The sequence below is a fragment of the Alligator mississippiensis genome, chromosome 1, assembly GCF_030867095.1.
Source record: "Alligator mississippiensis isolate rAllMis1 chromosome 1, rAllMis1, whole genome shotgun sequence".
Lineage (NCBI taxonomy): Eukaryota > Metazoa > Chordata > Crocodylia > Alligatoridae > Alligator > Alligator mississippiensis.
The window spans coordinates 224,390,149-224,406,376 of record NC_081824.1 but is presented as its reverse complement, the minus strand read 5'-3'; the positions used below and the strand labels follow the sequence as shown (position 1 = coordinate 224,406,376).

The window sequence follows — 16,228 nt, the reverse complement described above, 5'->3', positions numbered from 1 at the left end:
ATGCTGTGGCACTTTAATTAGAGTGCAGGCCCCCACCTGTGGAGCATGTGTAACAGTGCCCAGGAGACAGAAGTCTAAATCGTTGCAAGCACCACTGCAGGCTGATCACTAGATGGTTCTCTCCTCTTTCACCAGTGCCCAAGCCTAATTCTTGCAAGGTGGTTAGCTTTTAATATATATATTTTTATGATCACCCAAGTTGGGGCTGAGAAGGATCATTCCTAGACACCTGTTCGCATAATTCATTGGTACAGCTTTGAACAGACACAAGGCAGATGGTGGTCACATTGCTTAGTGCCCTTCTGGAAGGTGTTCAGATCTGTAGTGATCAGCATGATACAAGAATTGAAGATGATACATGACAGAAGGTACACAAAAAAGAACAGAGTAGAATTTGTGTAGGTGTAAGGAGCCACCATCATGGGGCTTATTTGAACCGGAGCTAAGGGACTGACATCATCGTGCAACTTGATGGGTCTGCCAGGGCCAGCAGAATCACATCCAACAGCCAACAGAAGAATTTTGGCTGCCCTGTGCTACACCAGCCTGTCACTCTGCTTTGTCCTTGTTTGCCTTTAAGGCTTGTCTCTTGGCTCTTGCCCTGGACTCTTCCTCAGCCTGGTTGCCAATCTGTTGCTTCGTACATGCTTCAACCTATCTTCTGAGACCTGGTCTGGATCCTGCCTCAGCCTCATCTCCATTTTCTAGTTTCTGTCTAAGCTTTGTTTCTACCCCTATTCTGTTTCTGCCTGGTCTCCTGGACTTCCTTTGTTCTAATATCTGGCTCTGTCTTGACTACAGTTTTGGGTCTTGGCCCCAGGCTGGTTTTTGCCTGATTCCTGGCTCCTTGGTACAACTTCTGATGCTGGTGTGGCTTCATCTGCTGACTCAAATGCTTGCTCCAGTCCATCAGATCACATATGCTTCAGTTCTTTTTAGCCTATAAACAGTGTTTCATACATAGACAATAGGCCAAATCTTTGATTCTATCTAAGTCCCTTTATTCCACACTGGCACTTTCCCTGTCTTACAGAAATCTCCTAATACAGTGGTTCTCAACCTTTTTAGATTCAGCACACCCCTCCAAAAAATTCTGAATTTGGCAACATCCCCAGTTGGGAACCACTGATGCACTACCTCTGCTTACCTCCTGCCTATATTAGGGTTGTCTGATAAACATAAAGCAAGCAGGAGCAGAGGCCTAACTAATGAGTTTTTGACGCTGGGCAGATCTTCCCTGTTCCCCTGAGGGGTGGTAGGGTGCTCTAAGTGCTGGAAAGCAATGGGTGAGGAGGAAGGAGCGTGGGTGTCCCCACATCCAGATACTCTGACTGGCTCAGCCCACCCTATCTCCTTCAGCCAGGCAGTAGAAAAGGCAGCTCCAACCCAGCCTGGCTTCCCTAGCCAGCCAGTGCACAGGGTTGTGGCTGGACTCTGCAGTCTTGATGCAGCCCTCCCTGGTCCAACCCTGAATGTCCTGCTGGAAACATAAGGGCATAGGACAGTTCCACCTGCCTGCTGTGTCACATGTACTTCAGCACCACTGGAAGGATCTTTCAGCACCCCAGGGTGCTCAGCATCCAGGTTGAGAGAACTATTGTCCTAATAGCATAAAGCTGCTTTTCAACCCCTCTGTGTAAGGGTCCTTCTGGGACGGCAGGAATCCAGAGAGTACCATGAAAAAAATATACTAAGCTCCTAGGAGACCATTGGACTGCTCCAGCCAGCAAAACTTAGAGAAGTTGCATGGGTGCTATCGCTTATCCTGGGGGTTAGTTAGGCCTCCGCTTACTTCCCTATGTTAGGAGAGGCAGCAAATTTGATTTCAGCTACTTTTCACCCACCACCACAGATGTACTGATGAGAAATTAGTTGCACCTTAGTTTCTTTACTAGTTTTGCTTATTTTTGCACATTCCAGATTTACATCCCATCAGTCCATATTAGAGCACAGCTGATTGTCCAAAGCTACATTGTGTTTGGGCAGTTGAGCAGTACATGTCAATGCACCTAAACAGCAATGGTGGAAACTAATCACTTTGAAGGGTTATGTGGATAAAGAGAGGGAAGAAAAAGAGAGTCAAGAGCAAGAGAAGCCAGTTTGCCCTCCAAGTCAGCTTTTTGCATAGTAACACACCCATCTGTGCCTATCAGCTGAGCACAGAAGCAGATATGTAATACACACTGTTCAGTAGCTTCCAAATGTCCTCTGGAAGCGGGTAGCATCTGATGGTTACTATAGCTCAAATACCAAAATGGCTTCCAGCCAAGAGAGGCAGGGAGAGGGAGGGGAGTGTTCAATAGAGGAGGCCTTTGCTGGCAGCAATGAGGAACATTGATGGTTTGAAATCATCCCATCCCTCAAAGATGTAAACCTGCCCTTCCAGAAGCAGACGGTAGTCCAGCAATTACCTTCAGCTTCCCTGAAATTACAATAAATATGTTAACAGCCACTGAATACACCCAAGTTAGATGTTTATAATGGAAAAATGAATGAAAAGTGGCTGCCTTGGCTTCTGGAAGGAAGGAAAAAAATGGTCCTGGAAACCAAAGGAAGCAAAATAAAAAAATAAAAAAAATTAGCTGAAAAAAACCCCACAGTCTGTCAACACAATCAAAATAGTGTTTTGTGTATGTCTGTATTTTTCAAAGATACACTTCTACCTTCCGCTGTGACTGAATGGGTGTAAAAGCAAGGGTTTTTGTGTGTGTATGGGTACGCTATATAATTGGTTTGTTGAGAGGGGTTTTGGCTTCTCATATAAGCAGAACCAACTGGAGCAGTCCATGGTCTGAAGCAAACAAAAGTTAGTGGTGCCTGGCAAACATGCATTGCGTAGGGCTCGGCAAATAATTCTTTGGGTCAGCAGCCAAATAAAATAAATTAAATGAAGTAAAATAGGTTTGGATTGTTCCTTTTGTCCTGGTGAAAATAAATTAGAAACAAATTGATACTTCATGGAACAAAATATTCATTGAGTAAGAGAGGAAGGGAGTTGTTAGTGGGTATGCCGGTCACCTGGGAGATAGGGTGTCTGAGTGGCAGCCAGTGCTCTAATGTATATTTAAGTAATTTATTTAAAGAAAAGCAGTGTCAACAAGAGCAGCTGAGGACACATCTGCCCCAGGATAACCCTTAGCACAGTGGTTAGAGCATTTTCCTGGGGGGTAGGTAATAATGATTCATGTTGATATATATACCCAGGTCCCTGACTTCCTGGGTGAGTGATATAATGACTGTCTGTTGGACTAACTGGGGAAGCTGTTCCTCAGCTTTCTGAATATGCCCCTAGGCAAAGATTGCTTCTTCTGTCAAACTCCTCACAAAATGGGCCAGGTCCTTCCAGATTGATCAAAACTGCCATTTCTGATGAATAAACTGTTCATGCAGTCAGTGCTGGGGAAGGCAGTGTCTCATTGTTAGTTTTCACCATGCCACAAAGCTTTGAGGTAAGTGCTGCTGTATGTGGAGGAAGCAGGGCCTTTAATGGCATAAAGCTACCCCCTCCAAAGTGGGTACCTCGTGAAGGAGAGCAGGGAGGGCTACATGGCTATTAAAAATGAAGAATGCACTGGATTGGCACGTGCTTGACATGGCTTATCTGACGTATTCCTTCATATACCTCATATGAAGTGTATCTTATATGAAGGGTACCTTGGATGTGCTGTCTCCTAGCAAGACTATCACGGAATGGTGGTTGCTGAAACACCCCCTTGGGGCTCAGTCATGAAGGGTAAGATGCAGTCATGCCCACAACATATTTTTTCCTAAAACAGGAAAGATACTGAAAAGTTCTTTTCCCTGTAACAAAGGTTTGAATAGATGCTTCCGGTTCCCTTGGCAACTGTGCTAAACAGCAGAATAAATAATAGCAATGATTTCCTCTTTCAGTGGCTTTCTTCTGACACAAGTAGGCTCAGCAGCAGTCTCAGCAGCTTTTCAAGGGAAATAGCTTTGTGTACAAACCATAAAATTACTTTTTGTATGTCCCTCTCACTCCCACCTCACTGCTTCCAGTTGATCAGAATCATGCATTAGCTTGCGACTGCAGAGCAGCATTGTCTGATTCTGTTGTTCTTCCACATGATATGTGCTCACAAGATAGAAATGTAGGATCTGAGACTTTGATATGTATATTCTATTTTTTTCATGTTTTTAGGGGTGGAAGGCTTAGGAGAGAGAGTTGCTTATGAGGTTTCCTGTGCATGATGACTGCTTTGTATGTCATCTTCCTTTCTCAGAATATTTTAATAGACGCCTCCAAAGGCAGAAGTCAAAGGTCACTTGGTTATTGACTTGCACTTGCTTACACCATCTTCTAGGCCTCCTCCCTGCCTTTTTCCAGGCCCATGGAAAACACGGGCCATGCTTTTCCCTGGGTTGGAAGACTACAATCAGAGCTCTTTAGATAGGTATGCAAATAGGTAGGATGCCATTGGCTGCTTCCACACGTGCGTGGACATTTGGTTCCCCAGGGACAACTAGCACCGGTCCACCTTGTGCCATCACTAGTTGTCCCCAGGGAACACCTGTGCCACATGCCCTCTGGCATGCAGCAGGTTACCCCGGGTAGGGCAAGGCAGGCTGGGGCCAGCAGCTTTACCTGGAGTTCTAAGGGACTCCTGGGGCTGCAGCAGAAGCGATCCTGCCATGCAAAGCCTGCCTGGCAGCCAGAGTGTGTCTCCGACCGGCTAGGCTCCGGTTTTGAGTGGGACACACTGCCCCCATATGCACCACTCTGCTTTTTTTTGCAGGGTTTTTTCACCCCTGGATATCCAGGAGTCAAAAAAAAACACCCCTGTGCTGGTCCCTTGCAGCATAGAGAACAACTGAACATGCAGTATGTGGTGCCACAGACATGTCTGTGGCACCACATACTATATGGCCATGCTTGACTGGACATGGCCATTGAGTCCCAGGAAAAGGCCAACCACAAGGAGGCCCAAATAATTTTATCTGCTCTAATAAAACAATCTAATTTGCATGAGAGCAAACATTTGCAATGCTATCTGCATGGAAAAGTTCTGTAGAATATAATAGGGATACTGGAAAGTACCACATAGAAACAAGGTTATATAAATTCTGATCTGGTTCTCTTGTGTGTTCCAAAGAGATAAGTAATTTGCTATTGCTCCATGCCATTATCATTTTATTTATCCCTTTGTGCTAGTTTAACTCCATTGGCTAAACTGAATGCTGGGTTCCACCCCATTTATAAAGCTATATGGGTCTGGGATTAGCAGCCCACTGTGAAAGTTACTGTGGATAACCTATATCAGAGAATAAGGAGCTATTTTGTGTCCTTTTATGCTTCTGCAAAGAATCACAGAGGAACTTGCTTTTAGGGAGGACACAATCTTACAACCAACCTCCAAATTATTAAAAATGTGATGATGAATTTATTTATTTTTTAAAGGAAGATACATGCTTTAAACGGATCTGTTATTCAAAAGAATGTATTATCCTGAAAAGGCAGTGACCTTGTAGGCAGTAGGAAGGAAATCAAAGGAAACACGGTAGCGACCTGTTTATAAAAGAGAACAAAAAGCAGTGTTTCTTTACTTTATTTTTTTTCCATTTCACAGAATGATTCAATCCCCCAAGAAGACTTCACACCAGAAGTATACAGAATATTCCTAAACAACCTCTGTCCTCGGCCTGAAATTGACCACATCTTCTCTGAGTTGTAAGAAAAGATACAAATTTATTGTTTTTCCTTCACTGACTTTCTCTCTGCACCTGATGGCAAAGTAGGTTAATTGGCCTACGGCATCACAAAGTGATTGCCAAGAACAGAATCCTATGTCAGCCAGGACTCTTGTTTAACCTAGGATGTGAATGTAGATACACTGTTCCTCTCTCAAAGCTCTAGCAGTCATTTGGAATGGGCAAACTTTCACGGTAGCTTATTTCTACAGAAACAGACTGGCTAGGCCTTGTTTTTAAGTGTGGATGATGCTAGTTTAGGCTACAGTGAAAGTAAAGTGGGAAAAATGGGAATATACATTTGCGACAGGCTCATTTAAACCACAAGGGTTGCACCCAGATGTGTGTGGACATTTGGTTCCTTGGGGACAAGTAGCAGCGGTGCACCTTGTGCCACAGCTACTTGTCCCCAGGGAATGCCTGTGCCACACACGATTTGGCATGTGGCAAGCTACCCCCAGGGACAGAAGGGGAGGCTGGGGCCAGCACTGAGCTATCCCCAGCAGCCGTACCTGGGGACCTTTTGGGGCTGCAGCCACAGCAATCCTGCCAGGCAGAACCTGGCCAGCATCTGCAGCACGACTGCAGGCAACCCGGCTCTGCTTTCCAGTAGCACATGCTGCCTGAGTGTGCGCTGCTTCATTTTTTTTCCTCATTTCTTTTTTTACCCCTGGATCCAGGGGTCGAAAAAGCCTACAGAAAAGAAAAAACAGAAAAAAAAGCTTCAGAAAAAAAACTGGAGCAGCACACACTTGGGCAGCACATTCTTGCAGTGCAGAGAACACTGGACTGTGCAGTGTATGGCACTGCAAACACATTTGCAGTGCCACATACCGCATGACCACACTCATCTGGACGTGCCCAAGAAGACCAATTAAGAGCTGCAAAAAGAAAAGAGTGGTGATGAGGATTCATTCATGATGCAATTAGAACTCATATGCAGCAGCATTGTGTAAATGAAATTACCAGTCGTTTGTGCTTCAGTCAATTTCATGTTTTTAGTTTCTTAAACACCTGTAACTGTAAAGTTTTAGTTGTATGAGTTCATGACCCCTTTTCTCTGGGATTCAGTCAGTACAAGTAAATCATTTTCTGTTTCTTTCGTCAATATCAGACCTTTCAGGTATAAAATACTTGCTTTGATTTCATGGATGCTACTATTTACATATTTGTCTGCCACAAGTTATTGATAACTACTTCTAGAGCAACCTGCTATGTGCCAGTGTGAAAGCCAAACACAAAATTGAACTAAGTGGGTTTCACTTAGTTATGCCTGCTTTCTCCAGAGCTCAATTTGGCTCCTGGTGAGCAAACAGGTAATGATAAGTAGTGGCTACTCTTCCTAATTCCACTTCCTAATTTCTCAGCCTCATTATAGCTTCTTTATTATTACCAGGGGAATCCAAAAATGGGACAAGATGAATGGACAGTTGTGCCTGTCCAGCATCTTGACAGATGAAAGATGTGAAAAAAGTCACTTAGTCAGTCAGTGGGGCTTGGCAGTGGTGTGGGAGAAGAGCCCGGAGTGCGAGCGGCATACCTTTCCATAGTGACTACAGGTCATAAGCAACTGGTAGGGAGGATATGGGAGGGGGGGCACATGCCCCCCCGTGACTGCACCATTCCTGCTGTCAACACTGCCAGCGGCTTTTGCGGGTGCTCGCCTGCCCCATCTCCGTCACTGATGTTGCCGCCAGCTTCTGCAGGTGCTTGCCAACCCCGTCCCTGCCGCCAATGCCCCCACCAGCTTCTCAGACTCAGGAGGCACCAGTCACCCATGGTACAGGTCCACTCACCAGGTGGTGGCTGAAGCACACGCTGCTTTCTGGCTCACCTGTAGGCCTCAGCCTGGGCTCTCTGGTGGAGCCATTGCTGAATGCCTTGGTCCTTCCCCACCAGGATGAGCAACCAGGTAAAGCACAGACCTTCTATGTGTATGCCTAGGCAGAACAAAGAAGGAAGGGGTTGCCATGGGCCCTCCACCTTCTCTGTCAGCAGGATCTATAGAGTTCCAATGGCAAGACAAAGGTCATGACAATTGGCATAGGCCTGCTGCAGCTTCGAGTCAGAACACCACTCTGAGTTGAAGGAAGTGTCCGTCTTATTGAGCTTGTAACTTTGCCTTTTCTGAATGTGTGGGGTCCCAGTAGCATGGGTACTGTTGGCCAACACATTTCTGGCTCATCGGCTTTTCTGGGGACATTTCCTTCACCCAAGAGGTTCCACTACCCCACCCTTAGGCACTTCTCTGGGGCGTCCCAAAGGGAGACAGGTTTGTTAATCAGTACCTGTCATTCACCATTGCATCACTGGCTGCACTGTCTACACATCCAGTGGCAAATCCTGGGGGGACTGGGCAGACAAATGACAGTACAGGAGATATTAATTCCCCTGCACAGTAATGCTTCAAAGGCAGAACCCAGTAACTGTCAAAAAAAGAAAAAGAAAATCTCAACCTGGGCCTAACTTTGCTCCATGTGGATTTACTGATAAAAATCCCATTGCCTTCAGTGGAAGGAGATGCTGAATCCTTTTAAAACCCCCAATCCTACCTCTTGGCAGGCATACCTTGATGCTCTATAAAGCCAAAGGACTCCATTGCTTTCCCACAAGGGGCATGTCCAGAAAAGCATGCATGTGTGCTTTGCAGCACCTCAAAGGCTTTTGAGGTGCCACAAAAATCATGTGGCACATGGAAAAAATGTCTCCACACTGTAGTGTGGAGCCAAAATTAGATACTGGGAAATCCTTGTATCTAAAAAAAAAATTATCTTAAAAAAAATGGAGCTTGGCTGGCATAGGCCTGGCTGCCAGCCTGGCTCTGTGTGCCGGGATTGCTGGTGCTGCAACCCCAGGAGGCTCCCAGGACCCCAGGTAAGGCTGCTGGGGCCAACCCAGGTGTTGGCCCAGCCTCCCCTACCCGCCCTGGGTTAATTTGCCATGTACCAGTGTGTGTATACAGGGATGTTCCCTGGAGACAAGAAGCAGCAGCACAACTACGTGCCTTTGCTATTTGGCCCTGCAGAAATGCACATGCACACTTGTCTGGGTACATCCAGGGGTGCCAAATCCACAGAGAGCCAGTTTAGTATCGTGGCCTCAGATGGCAAGCTCTGTGGGCAGGGATCTTTTTGCATGTTTTGCAGAGTGTCTCACATATTTTGAGGCTCTATAAAACAAGCAAGTAATAGGATAATAAAGTCAGGGTTGCTACTTTCTGGTAGTGAAGCCTAATGGTTAGACCTGGAATGCCAGTGGAACTTTGAAAGACTCAGGATTTCATTTCCTTTTGTTTTCAACTAAAAAAAAACTGTCAACAGGTATCTGGGAATGGGATTTTCAGATGTGCTTGGCATTGTCCTTACTCTTCTCCCATTGACGTAAAAAATGCTGGGCACTTTAGAAAATCTAACTCCTACATGTTTAATGAAGCGTATCTGCCATACCTACTGGTAACATAAATTAGTTTAGAGTCTTAGCAGAACGTAATTATTATTGTGCAACAGTTGGAATCTTGTTTCCATTTTCATGAGAAATTACAGAACATTTCACAAAAATGCAAGGAAAAATAGTCTAATTACTCTGTGTTGCTGTTGTTTTGGTTTTTTTTTCTCAACTTCATTTTTTCCTAGTGGTGCCAAGAGCAGACCATACCTTACTGTTGATCAGATGATGGATTTCATTAATTTGAAGCAACGTGATCCACGGTTAAATGAAATCCTTTATCCACCATTGAAACAGGAGCAAGTCCAGCAATTGATTGAGAAATATGAACCCAATAATACTCTAGCAAAGAAAGGTCAGTAATTTTCATATTTTCACTATCCTCAGTTTCTGGTTTGAGACAATGAACACATTGTACTAGAGCAGCCCAGTAAAGCAGACAGTGGTTAGGAATCAAATAATTTCCAACTAGCTGATTTTGGATTTTGCAGACTTATGAGTCTTGATGTAGTTAATATTCAAATCAAATACATTTTGCTGGAACCAGCATGAGGAAAGCTGGGCTGGTTTCTCTGTTTGCCTTTCAGTATGTATAATTGATAGTTCAGAGCAGTTGCTCTGACACATAAATTTCAGCATAAGCAGCGCTATGACAATTACTATTTACTTGCTTCTGAAATGTTTATGAAATGCAAAACATTATAAAACAATCAGCAGTATTGAATTTGAGAAAAATAACGCTATCACTTGTTAATAGCAATAATAATATGAGCCCAGCCATCTATTTCTTGGTAAGGTAGCCATACAAAAAAAAATTTGGAATAGCTGAATACCTTTCTTTGCCATAATTGCAAAAAAAACCTCTTTCAAAAATCGTGAACATTGTCCAGGCTTAGCTGGGCAATCAGCCAAAAGCAGTGAGAAATCCTATTCAGACCCTCTGCAAATAGATTTTTTACTACTTCCCCAAGTCTTAAAATAACACTGAATTTGCATGGTACCTCTTATTTTATTCTGATTCATATATTCTAATGACTACCCTGCTTTTTAAAGTGTTTATTCCTTGGAAATCCTAGGGGTGTGGGAATATCCTGAAACACAGATCTGACATGAAAACATATTTTGATTCAGAGATATGGGACTCAGTTCAGGATGCTGAATACCCTGAGCTCCATACCATCAGCACCATGAATGATCCAGTCCAAAATAACACCAGAGACAAAGGCCTTGGATTCTCAGTTAAATAGTACTTGCAGAGCCTGATTCTCATGTATAATAAGGCCAGTACATTTGTGCCAATGTTAATGTCTGCTTATGTTGGCAGAGGGGTGTAAAGGGGCATTTATGTAAATAAGAATCCTTCCCCATTGGTTTCAGTGAGAGCTTGATTAAATATGAGTTGCAGGTGTTGCCCCAAAATAAGTATAAGGAGCCTTTTGAGCTTATAGTTAGTATCGCTGGCCCGGATAAGGGGCTAACTGTGTCCTGGGTCCCCTTGGGGTCTCTCTAAAGGCAGCCCTTCCTCAAATCTTGAGTTTCATTCTTTTATCAGCCTTAGGGTGGAGAGGTCTCATTCTTCCACTCGTCCTCAGGAACCTGGGTATCTTGTACAATTGTAAATAGCTGTCTTTTATGCAGTGTTATTACCATGTATATATAGCCTGTGCCACACAATAGGATAACATTGGACAATTGTAGATGATGCAACACCTTCCAGCTGAAATCAGGTTCTTAACCTTATTTCCTTGTTTTTGTGTGTTCACTATACTGACTGTTTGAGAAAAAGGAAGAAAAGATTGTCAAAAAGAGTCAAATAAATCTTAATGGATGTATGTGAGATGACTGAAAAACATTCTGTTTTGGCCTCATCAAACATTATTTTGCAAAAAGAATATGGTCAGAGACCCTAGCAGGCAGTTTGTGATCTGTTATACCAGTGTACCTCCGGAATAACTCCCTAGAAGTGTGCACTGATGTAGAAGAAAAGAAAATCCATTAAGCTAATGTGTAATTTATATAATAGACCATAACAATTGCTTCAGAGCTCCTTTACCTATCTTGCCAGTGGGAAATAGAGTACTCTGACATGTGTAATCTTCATGCTTACTTGTAGATAGGTTGTAGTAGAAATCTGCTCTCACTAGCCATGCATATACCTCAGTAATGTGATAAGTACATAATGTATGGATAGGAAAATAGCCTTACTATCATTAAGGGATAGAAAGTTCACACTAAAATTGTATCACAAAGAATCAGAGCCGTAGGTTACTTATCCAAGGTGAGCCAATCAGATTTTGAACATGCTAGATTTTTTAACATATGGGATTCATTTACACGGGACGGATTGTGGCACATAGTCACTGCCTCCGGTAAGGTATGTGGCAAATGCTGCACAATTTGGATGGTGAGAAACAGAAATGACTGTGCATCAGAAGACACATTCCTTCTCTGAGCTTTCTTCCCTGTACACTGTACCATCTCTCTAGCTAGTGCAGCACAACTACCTGCCCAAAGCTCTGTGGACCAGCGCAGAGATGGGGACATGGTGCCATCCCCTTTCACCTGGTTTGTACCTTCTAGATGGGAGATATCTGATGAGCAGATACTATAAGCATTTGTAGTTCTTGTGCAGAAGGAAAAAAATCCTTGTACCTCAGTCCCTAGCAACACTACTTGCTTCCTCCTGCCGGTCTTGCGTCATTGTGCTGTCTCTGCAGCTGGTGCTATGATCTGTACCTACTCAACCTAAGGTCAGTTATCCCTTACCATTATTTCAGAAGGGTTCTCTGCTTTTTTCCCCTCTAAAGTTTGCTCAGTTTATTAGTCTTGTCAAATTTTGTCTTTTCAAATCAAGTACTAAACAAGAGTCAAATCCTGCTGGTATCCCCTGCTTGTGGACGTAGCTCCTTTGATTTCAGTGGGAATATTAGCATAATACAAGGAAGATGTGGCCTTGTATTTCATCACTGTAAATATTAGAATACTGCTCTGTGCTTATCATATTCCACATCAGCTTCCACATCTAGGAAAGTTTAGAAAGATCATTCTTATTACTCAAATATTGGAACTTAAGGTAGACCAAATACAAGATTTTATTAGAATGAAGGTGTGCTAATACAAATAAATCTAAAATCAAATTAAATCATTGCAGCTAACAACATGGAGAAGATGTGAAGCAAACCTCAGAAACTTCATTGCTAGCAAACAACTTCATAATGCAGATTGAACACTTGTCATCTTAGGGCTGTGCTTCTCAACCAGGATGCCATGGCAATATGGGGCACCTTGAGATCCTTTTAAGGGAACCCTAGGGTGCAACACAATATTAGCACTGTTAAGTGTGCTAACATAATTCACAAGATAAGCCCAGAGATTTCAAATAGGAATCCATAGTGTTGAAAACATTTTGATCCAATGTGAATTTTTCTAAGATTTTTGCAGCTGCCACATTGCTCCATTATTTTTTCATAGTCAAAATATGAGTGGAAACTAAGATCTGGCATTTTTAAGAGGTGCCTTGGGTCTAACAAGGGGTGCCTTGAGTTTAATGAAGGGTACCTTGAGTCTAAAAAGGTTGAGAACCATTGTCTTTGAGACCCTCCACTTGGATACTATTTATATTGTTCTTTCAAAATCAGATCTCAGTGCTTGGTCTTTCAGTACTCACTCAGACTTGGGGTGCACTTACAGATTACAGTTGGCACCTGCTAACTTTAAGGAATGTTAGGTTGTTGTTAAAGTGAGTTCCATGTGCTGGAACAGTGGCACATTTGGGATTAATACTCTGTAACGTGCACAATTCTTGAGCTGGCTGGTGAGCAGGGGCATGGCTAGAAGCTGACAAGTCTGCTCTGTGTCTGCCCCATTTGCCAGCTCCCTAGCAGCAACACGCACAACCTCACTATAGCACATGACATGCACAGCATACACCCCCAGCACAGCACAGCACAGCACAGCACACATGGCGCACACACATGCCCTCCCCAGACTTGCCTTTAGCCGCTTGCAAAGAACAGCACAACCAGGGCAGTGGTGGGGGAGGAGCCATCTGTGACTGCATGGAGCTGGGTGGAGCCCGGTAGTACACAGGGAGCTCCCCTGATAGACAGTAGCCAGAGGCACACATGTGAGCACACACTTTCCCACTGCCACTTGTGTGTGTGGTGCTTCAATGTGTGTGTTTTTCTGTGTTGTGCATGTGTGCTGCAATGTGTGTGCAGCCCCTCCACCCCAGCAGTTCCCTGCATCCCTCCCCTGCTTGTCCCACTTCTCCCATTCCCTCCCACCCCCTCATGCAGCTTGGCAACTCCCTCCCTCATCCCCAGTTGCTGTTCCACTGTCCAGACTGGGATGGGGGTGGGGTTTGCATCAGAATCCAGGAGGATCGCTAGCCCACCTGGGAACAGTGTCTCCTGGGATAATGGAGGACTGTGAGTTGGGCATTTGATCTCCTGTGAGCAGTTAGAAAGTAGGATAAATCAAGCTGGTTAGCACAAGTCAAAGATAAACCTCACTTCAAATGGCATGATTTTAAGATGCCCTAGAGAGCACTTTGTATTTTTAACGAGAGTGAATGTATGATCATTCATGTTTTAAATACCCGTGACAAAGTTTAATTGCATTCTAATACCACCCTTAGCTCACACAAAAGCCAGTAAGAACAGAGCCTGAGTAAAGACTGCAAGGGCTAGTCAGAGAGAGGGTTGTTACACATTGCCCTTAGGCTACACTAAGTGCTGTGGAATGTTAGGCAGTCTCAATGTTAGAATGAGCTTAGAGCAGCCGCGCATTAGGGCGTCATGCCATCTCTGTCCTGCACATCTCAGACTTGCCACTAAAGGGCTGGCAAGCAAGGGTGTGCCTATGAGCTGCATACTTCTGCTCTTGTGTGCTGCTACTGGACCTCCCTTTGGCTTTGATATATGGGTCCTGCCCTTTGACTCAGCCCTAGACCCTGCTTTCCATCAGTGGACTAACCATTAGGCCAGGCCACCTATGCCCCAGTGTCTTATAGTGGGTAATGATCGCATGGTCCTTCTTGACAACCTGGTCTTGCAGTAGGAGTTCAGGGTCCTCACTGCACCCTGCACCCAACACTTTTTTGGCATCCCTGCCTCTTATGTACTGTGACTTCAGGGATCTAATTTTTGGTCTGAATATGCAGCCAGTCCCGATGGTGCCCCCAAGCCACTATGTGAGCTACAGTCTGCTCATAAAATGTCTGGTTCTGCCTGTTTCCCTTCATGCCATTGGCAGTGGTCCTGCCCTTGTCCCACATTGTGATGAGGTCCAGCACCTCATCATAACTCCAGTTTGTTGCTTGCCTGATCGGGTTTGGGAAGACATGCTTTGGCTCATGCTCTGACTCTGTCTGTCTGCCACAAGTAGGTAATAGCTGGTTTCCACTTATGGCTGCTTGCACTGATTGCATGTGATCACACCCTTGGGGGCAGAAGGTCATAGCCCCTGGGGAGGTAGAGCTTGTGGGTTGGAATGTTTATCCACATTGAACAAGAGGCAGAGGGAGGGGATGGTGCATCCCAGGATGCTAAAGGACTGGAATTTGATTGTTTGATCTCTCCAGAATGGTCACACATTACTGTGACACAAGCTGGGTAACAGCTCAAAGATAAACCTCACCTGAAGTGGTGGAACTTTAAGATTTTTAGAAGGCACTTAGCACTAGTTTTCACATCTTAACTTATGGACAATTAAATATTAAGAACTCTTATCATATCCTAAGGGTAATGTGTAATAACATCCAGAGGTAGAATAAGGCTACATGAACAAGGTACCATGAAGTAAGCTATGGTGAAAACCTACAGGCTAGGAACAGCAATTACACACAAACTGGTTTAAGTGATCAAAAACTGGTTTAAACCTGTAACAGAATAGAAGCTCAGTGCACATAAGCCAGTTTCAAAATGGCCAAAACTGGTTTAAAATAAACCTGGTTGAATGTAGTATTAGACTTAACTGATTTAGGTCAAACCGGTTTATGAAACTTCTGTCCCAGATCGTTCCTGGTTCAAGTTAAATCACAGTCCCTCAGCATCCCAGCATGCTTTCCAGCCCTGGGCTGGGCTGGGCTGTGCTGTCTGCTCCAGAGAGCAGGGCTGGCCCCACCCTGCTTCTGAGCTGGAACAGTAAGGACTGGCTGACAAAGGGGTGGGGAGGGAGCAAGCCCAACTGGGGATGCAGCCCAGTCTAGGGTGGGGACTTCTCAGTTTAGAGGGGGGCAAACCCGGGCTGGGGGCTGGGGCCAGGGAGGAGAGTTAAACCCCCCTTCCCCTGCTCAAACTTACTGCTGGCTGCAACTGAGGACTACAAATCCCAGAGGCACCAGGAAGCAGGAAGAAGAAGTGATGAGCAACCCTGCAGAGTCCTGCTGCTGTAATTCTGGACTGCAAATCCCAGTGACCTTAGGGCAGCAGGAAGAGGAAGTGAACACACAGCTGCTAGAGCTGTGCTCTAGCGGCCCCCAGCTTCTGAGCTACTGTGGGCATGTGGCTGCATTTCTTGAATTAAAGGTCGATGTCTGTTTATTTCTGTTTCAATTTAATCGGTGCATCTTGGACTAACCTGCAAAGACTGAATCGATTCAGCCTCAGGGTTCTTGACTGTACTTGGCCACAGTTCATTAGCTGTATCCCACAGGCACTGATGAATAAGCTACCTCACAGTCACTGCGGGGTAAGAGCATGCACGTGGATATTACTGTGAAGTAGCTTATGAGCTATGAGTTCATGCCCTGGCTTCCTTGTGGTGTCTTATTCATGTGCCCATACCATTATTATTCTTTTTCACAAATTTGAATAGGTTTTGCTGAACTATTTAGTTAAATTGACACGAGCCCTGTGTGGACACCCTTATATGAATGTAATTTAAACCTGTCCCTACACAGCTGTAGCTAAATGATATAAACCTGTTTTAAATGAAAGATAGAGTATATAAGCAGCCTCTTGCACTAGTTTAAATAACCTGCTTTAAAATAATAGCTTTAATTAAACCTGTCTTCTTCTTCAGCAGTCCCTCACAATTGAGAATGGTTGTCTTCCATTATCATCTTAAATGTTCA

The 16,228-nt window shown here is 44.4% G+C and overlaps 1 protein-coding gene across 7 annotated transcripts in view; it reads left to right on the top strand.

Moving 5' to 3' along the window:
- The window catches only part of PLCB1 (phospholipase C beta 1), a 777,970-nt gene that overhangs the window by 497,596 nt on the left and 264,146 nt on the right, over positions 1-16,228 (top strand). For all 7 annotated transcript variants that reach the window (XM_014595092.3, XM_059720212.1, XM_059720209.1 and 4 more), the window contains 2 exons: positions 5,586-5,686; positions 9,339-9,505. In XM_014595092.3, the coding sequence (XP_014450578.3) occupies positions 5,586-5,686; positions 9,339-9,505 (268 nt within the window). The remainder of the gene's footprint in view (positions 1-5,585; positions 5,687-9,338; positions 9,506-16,228) is intronic.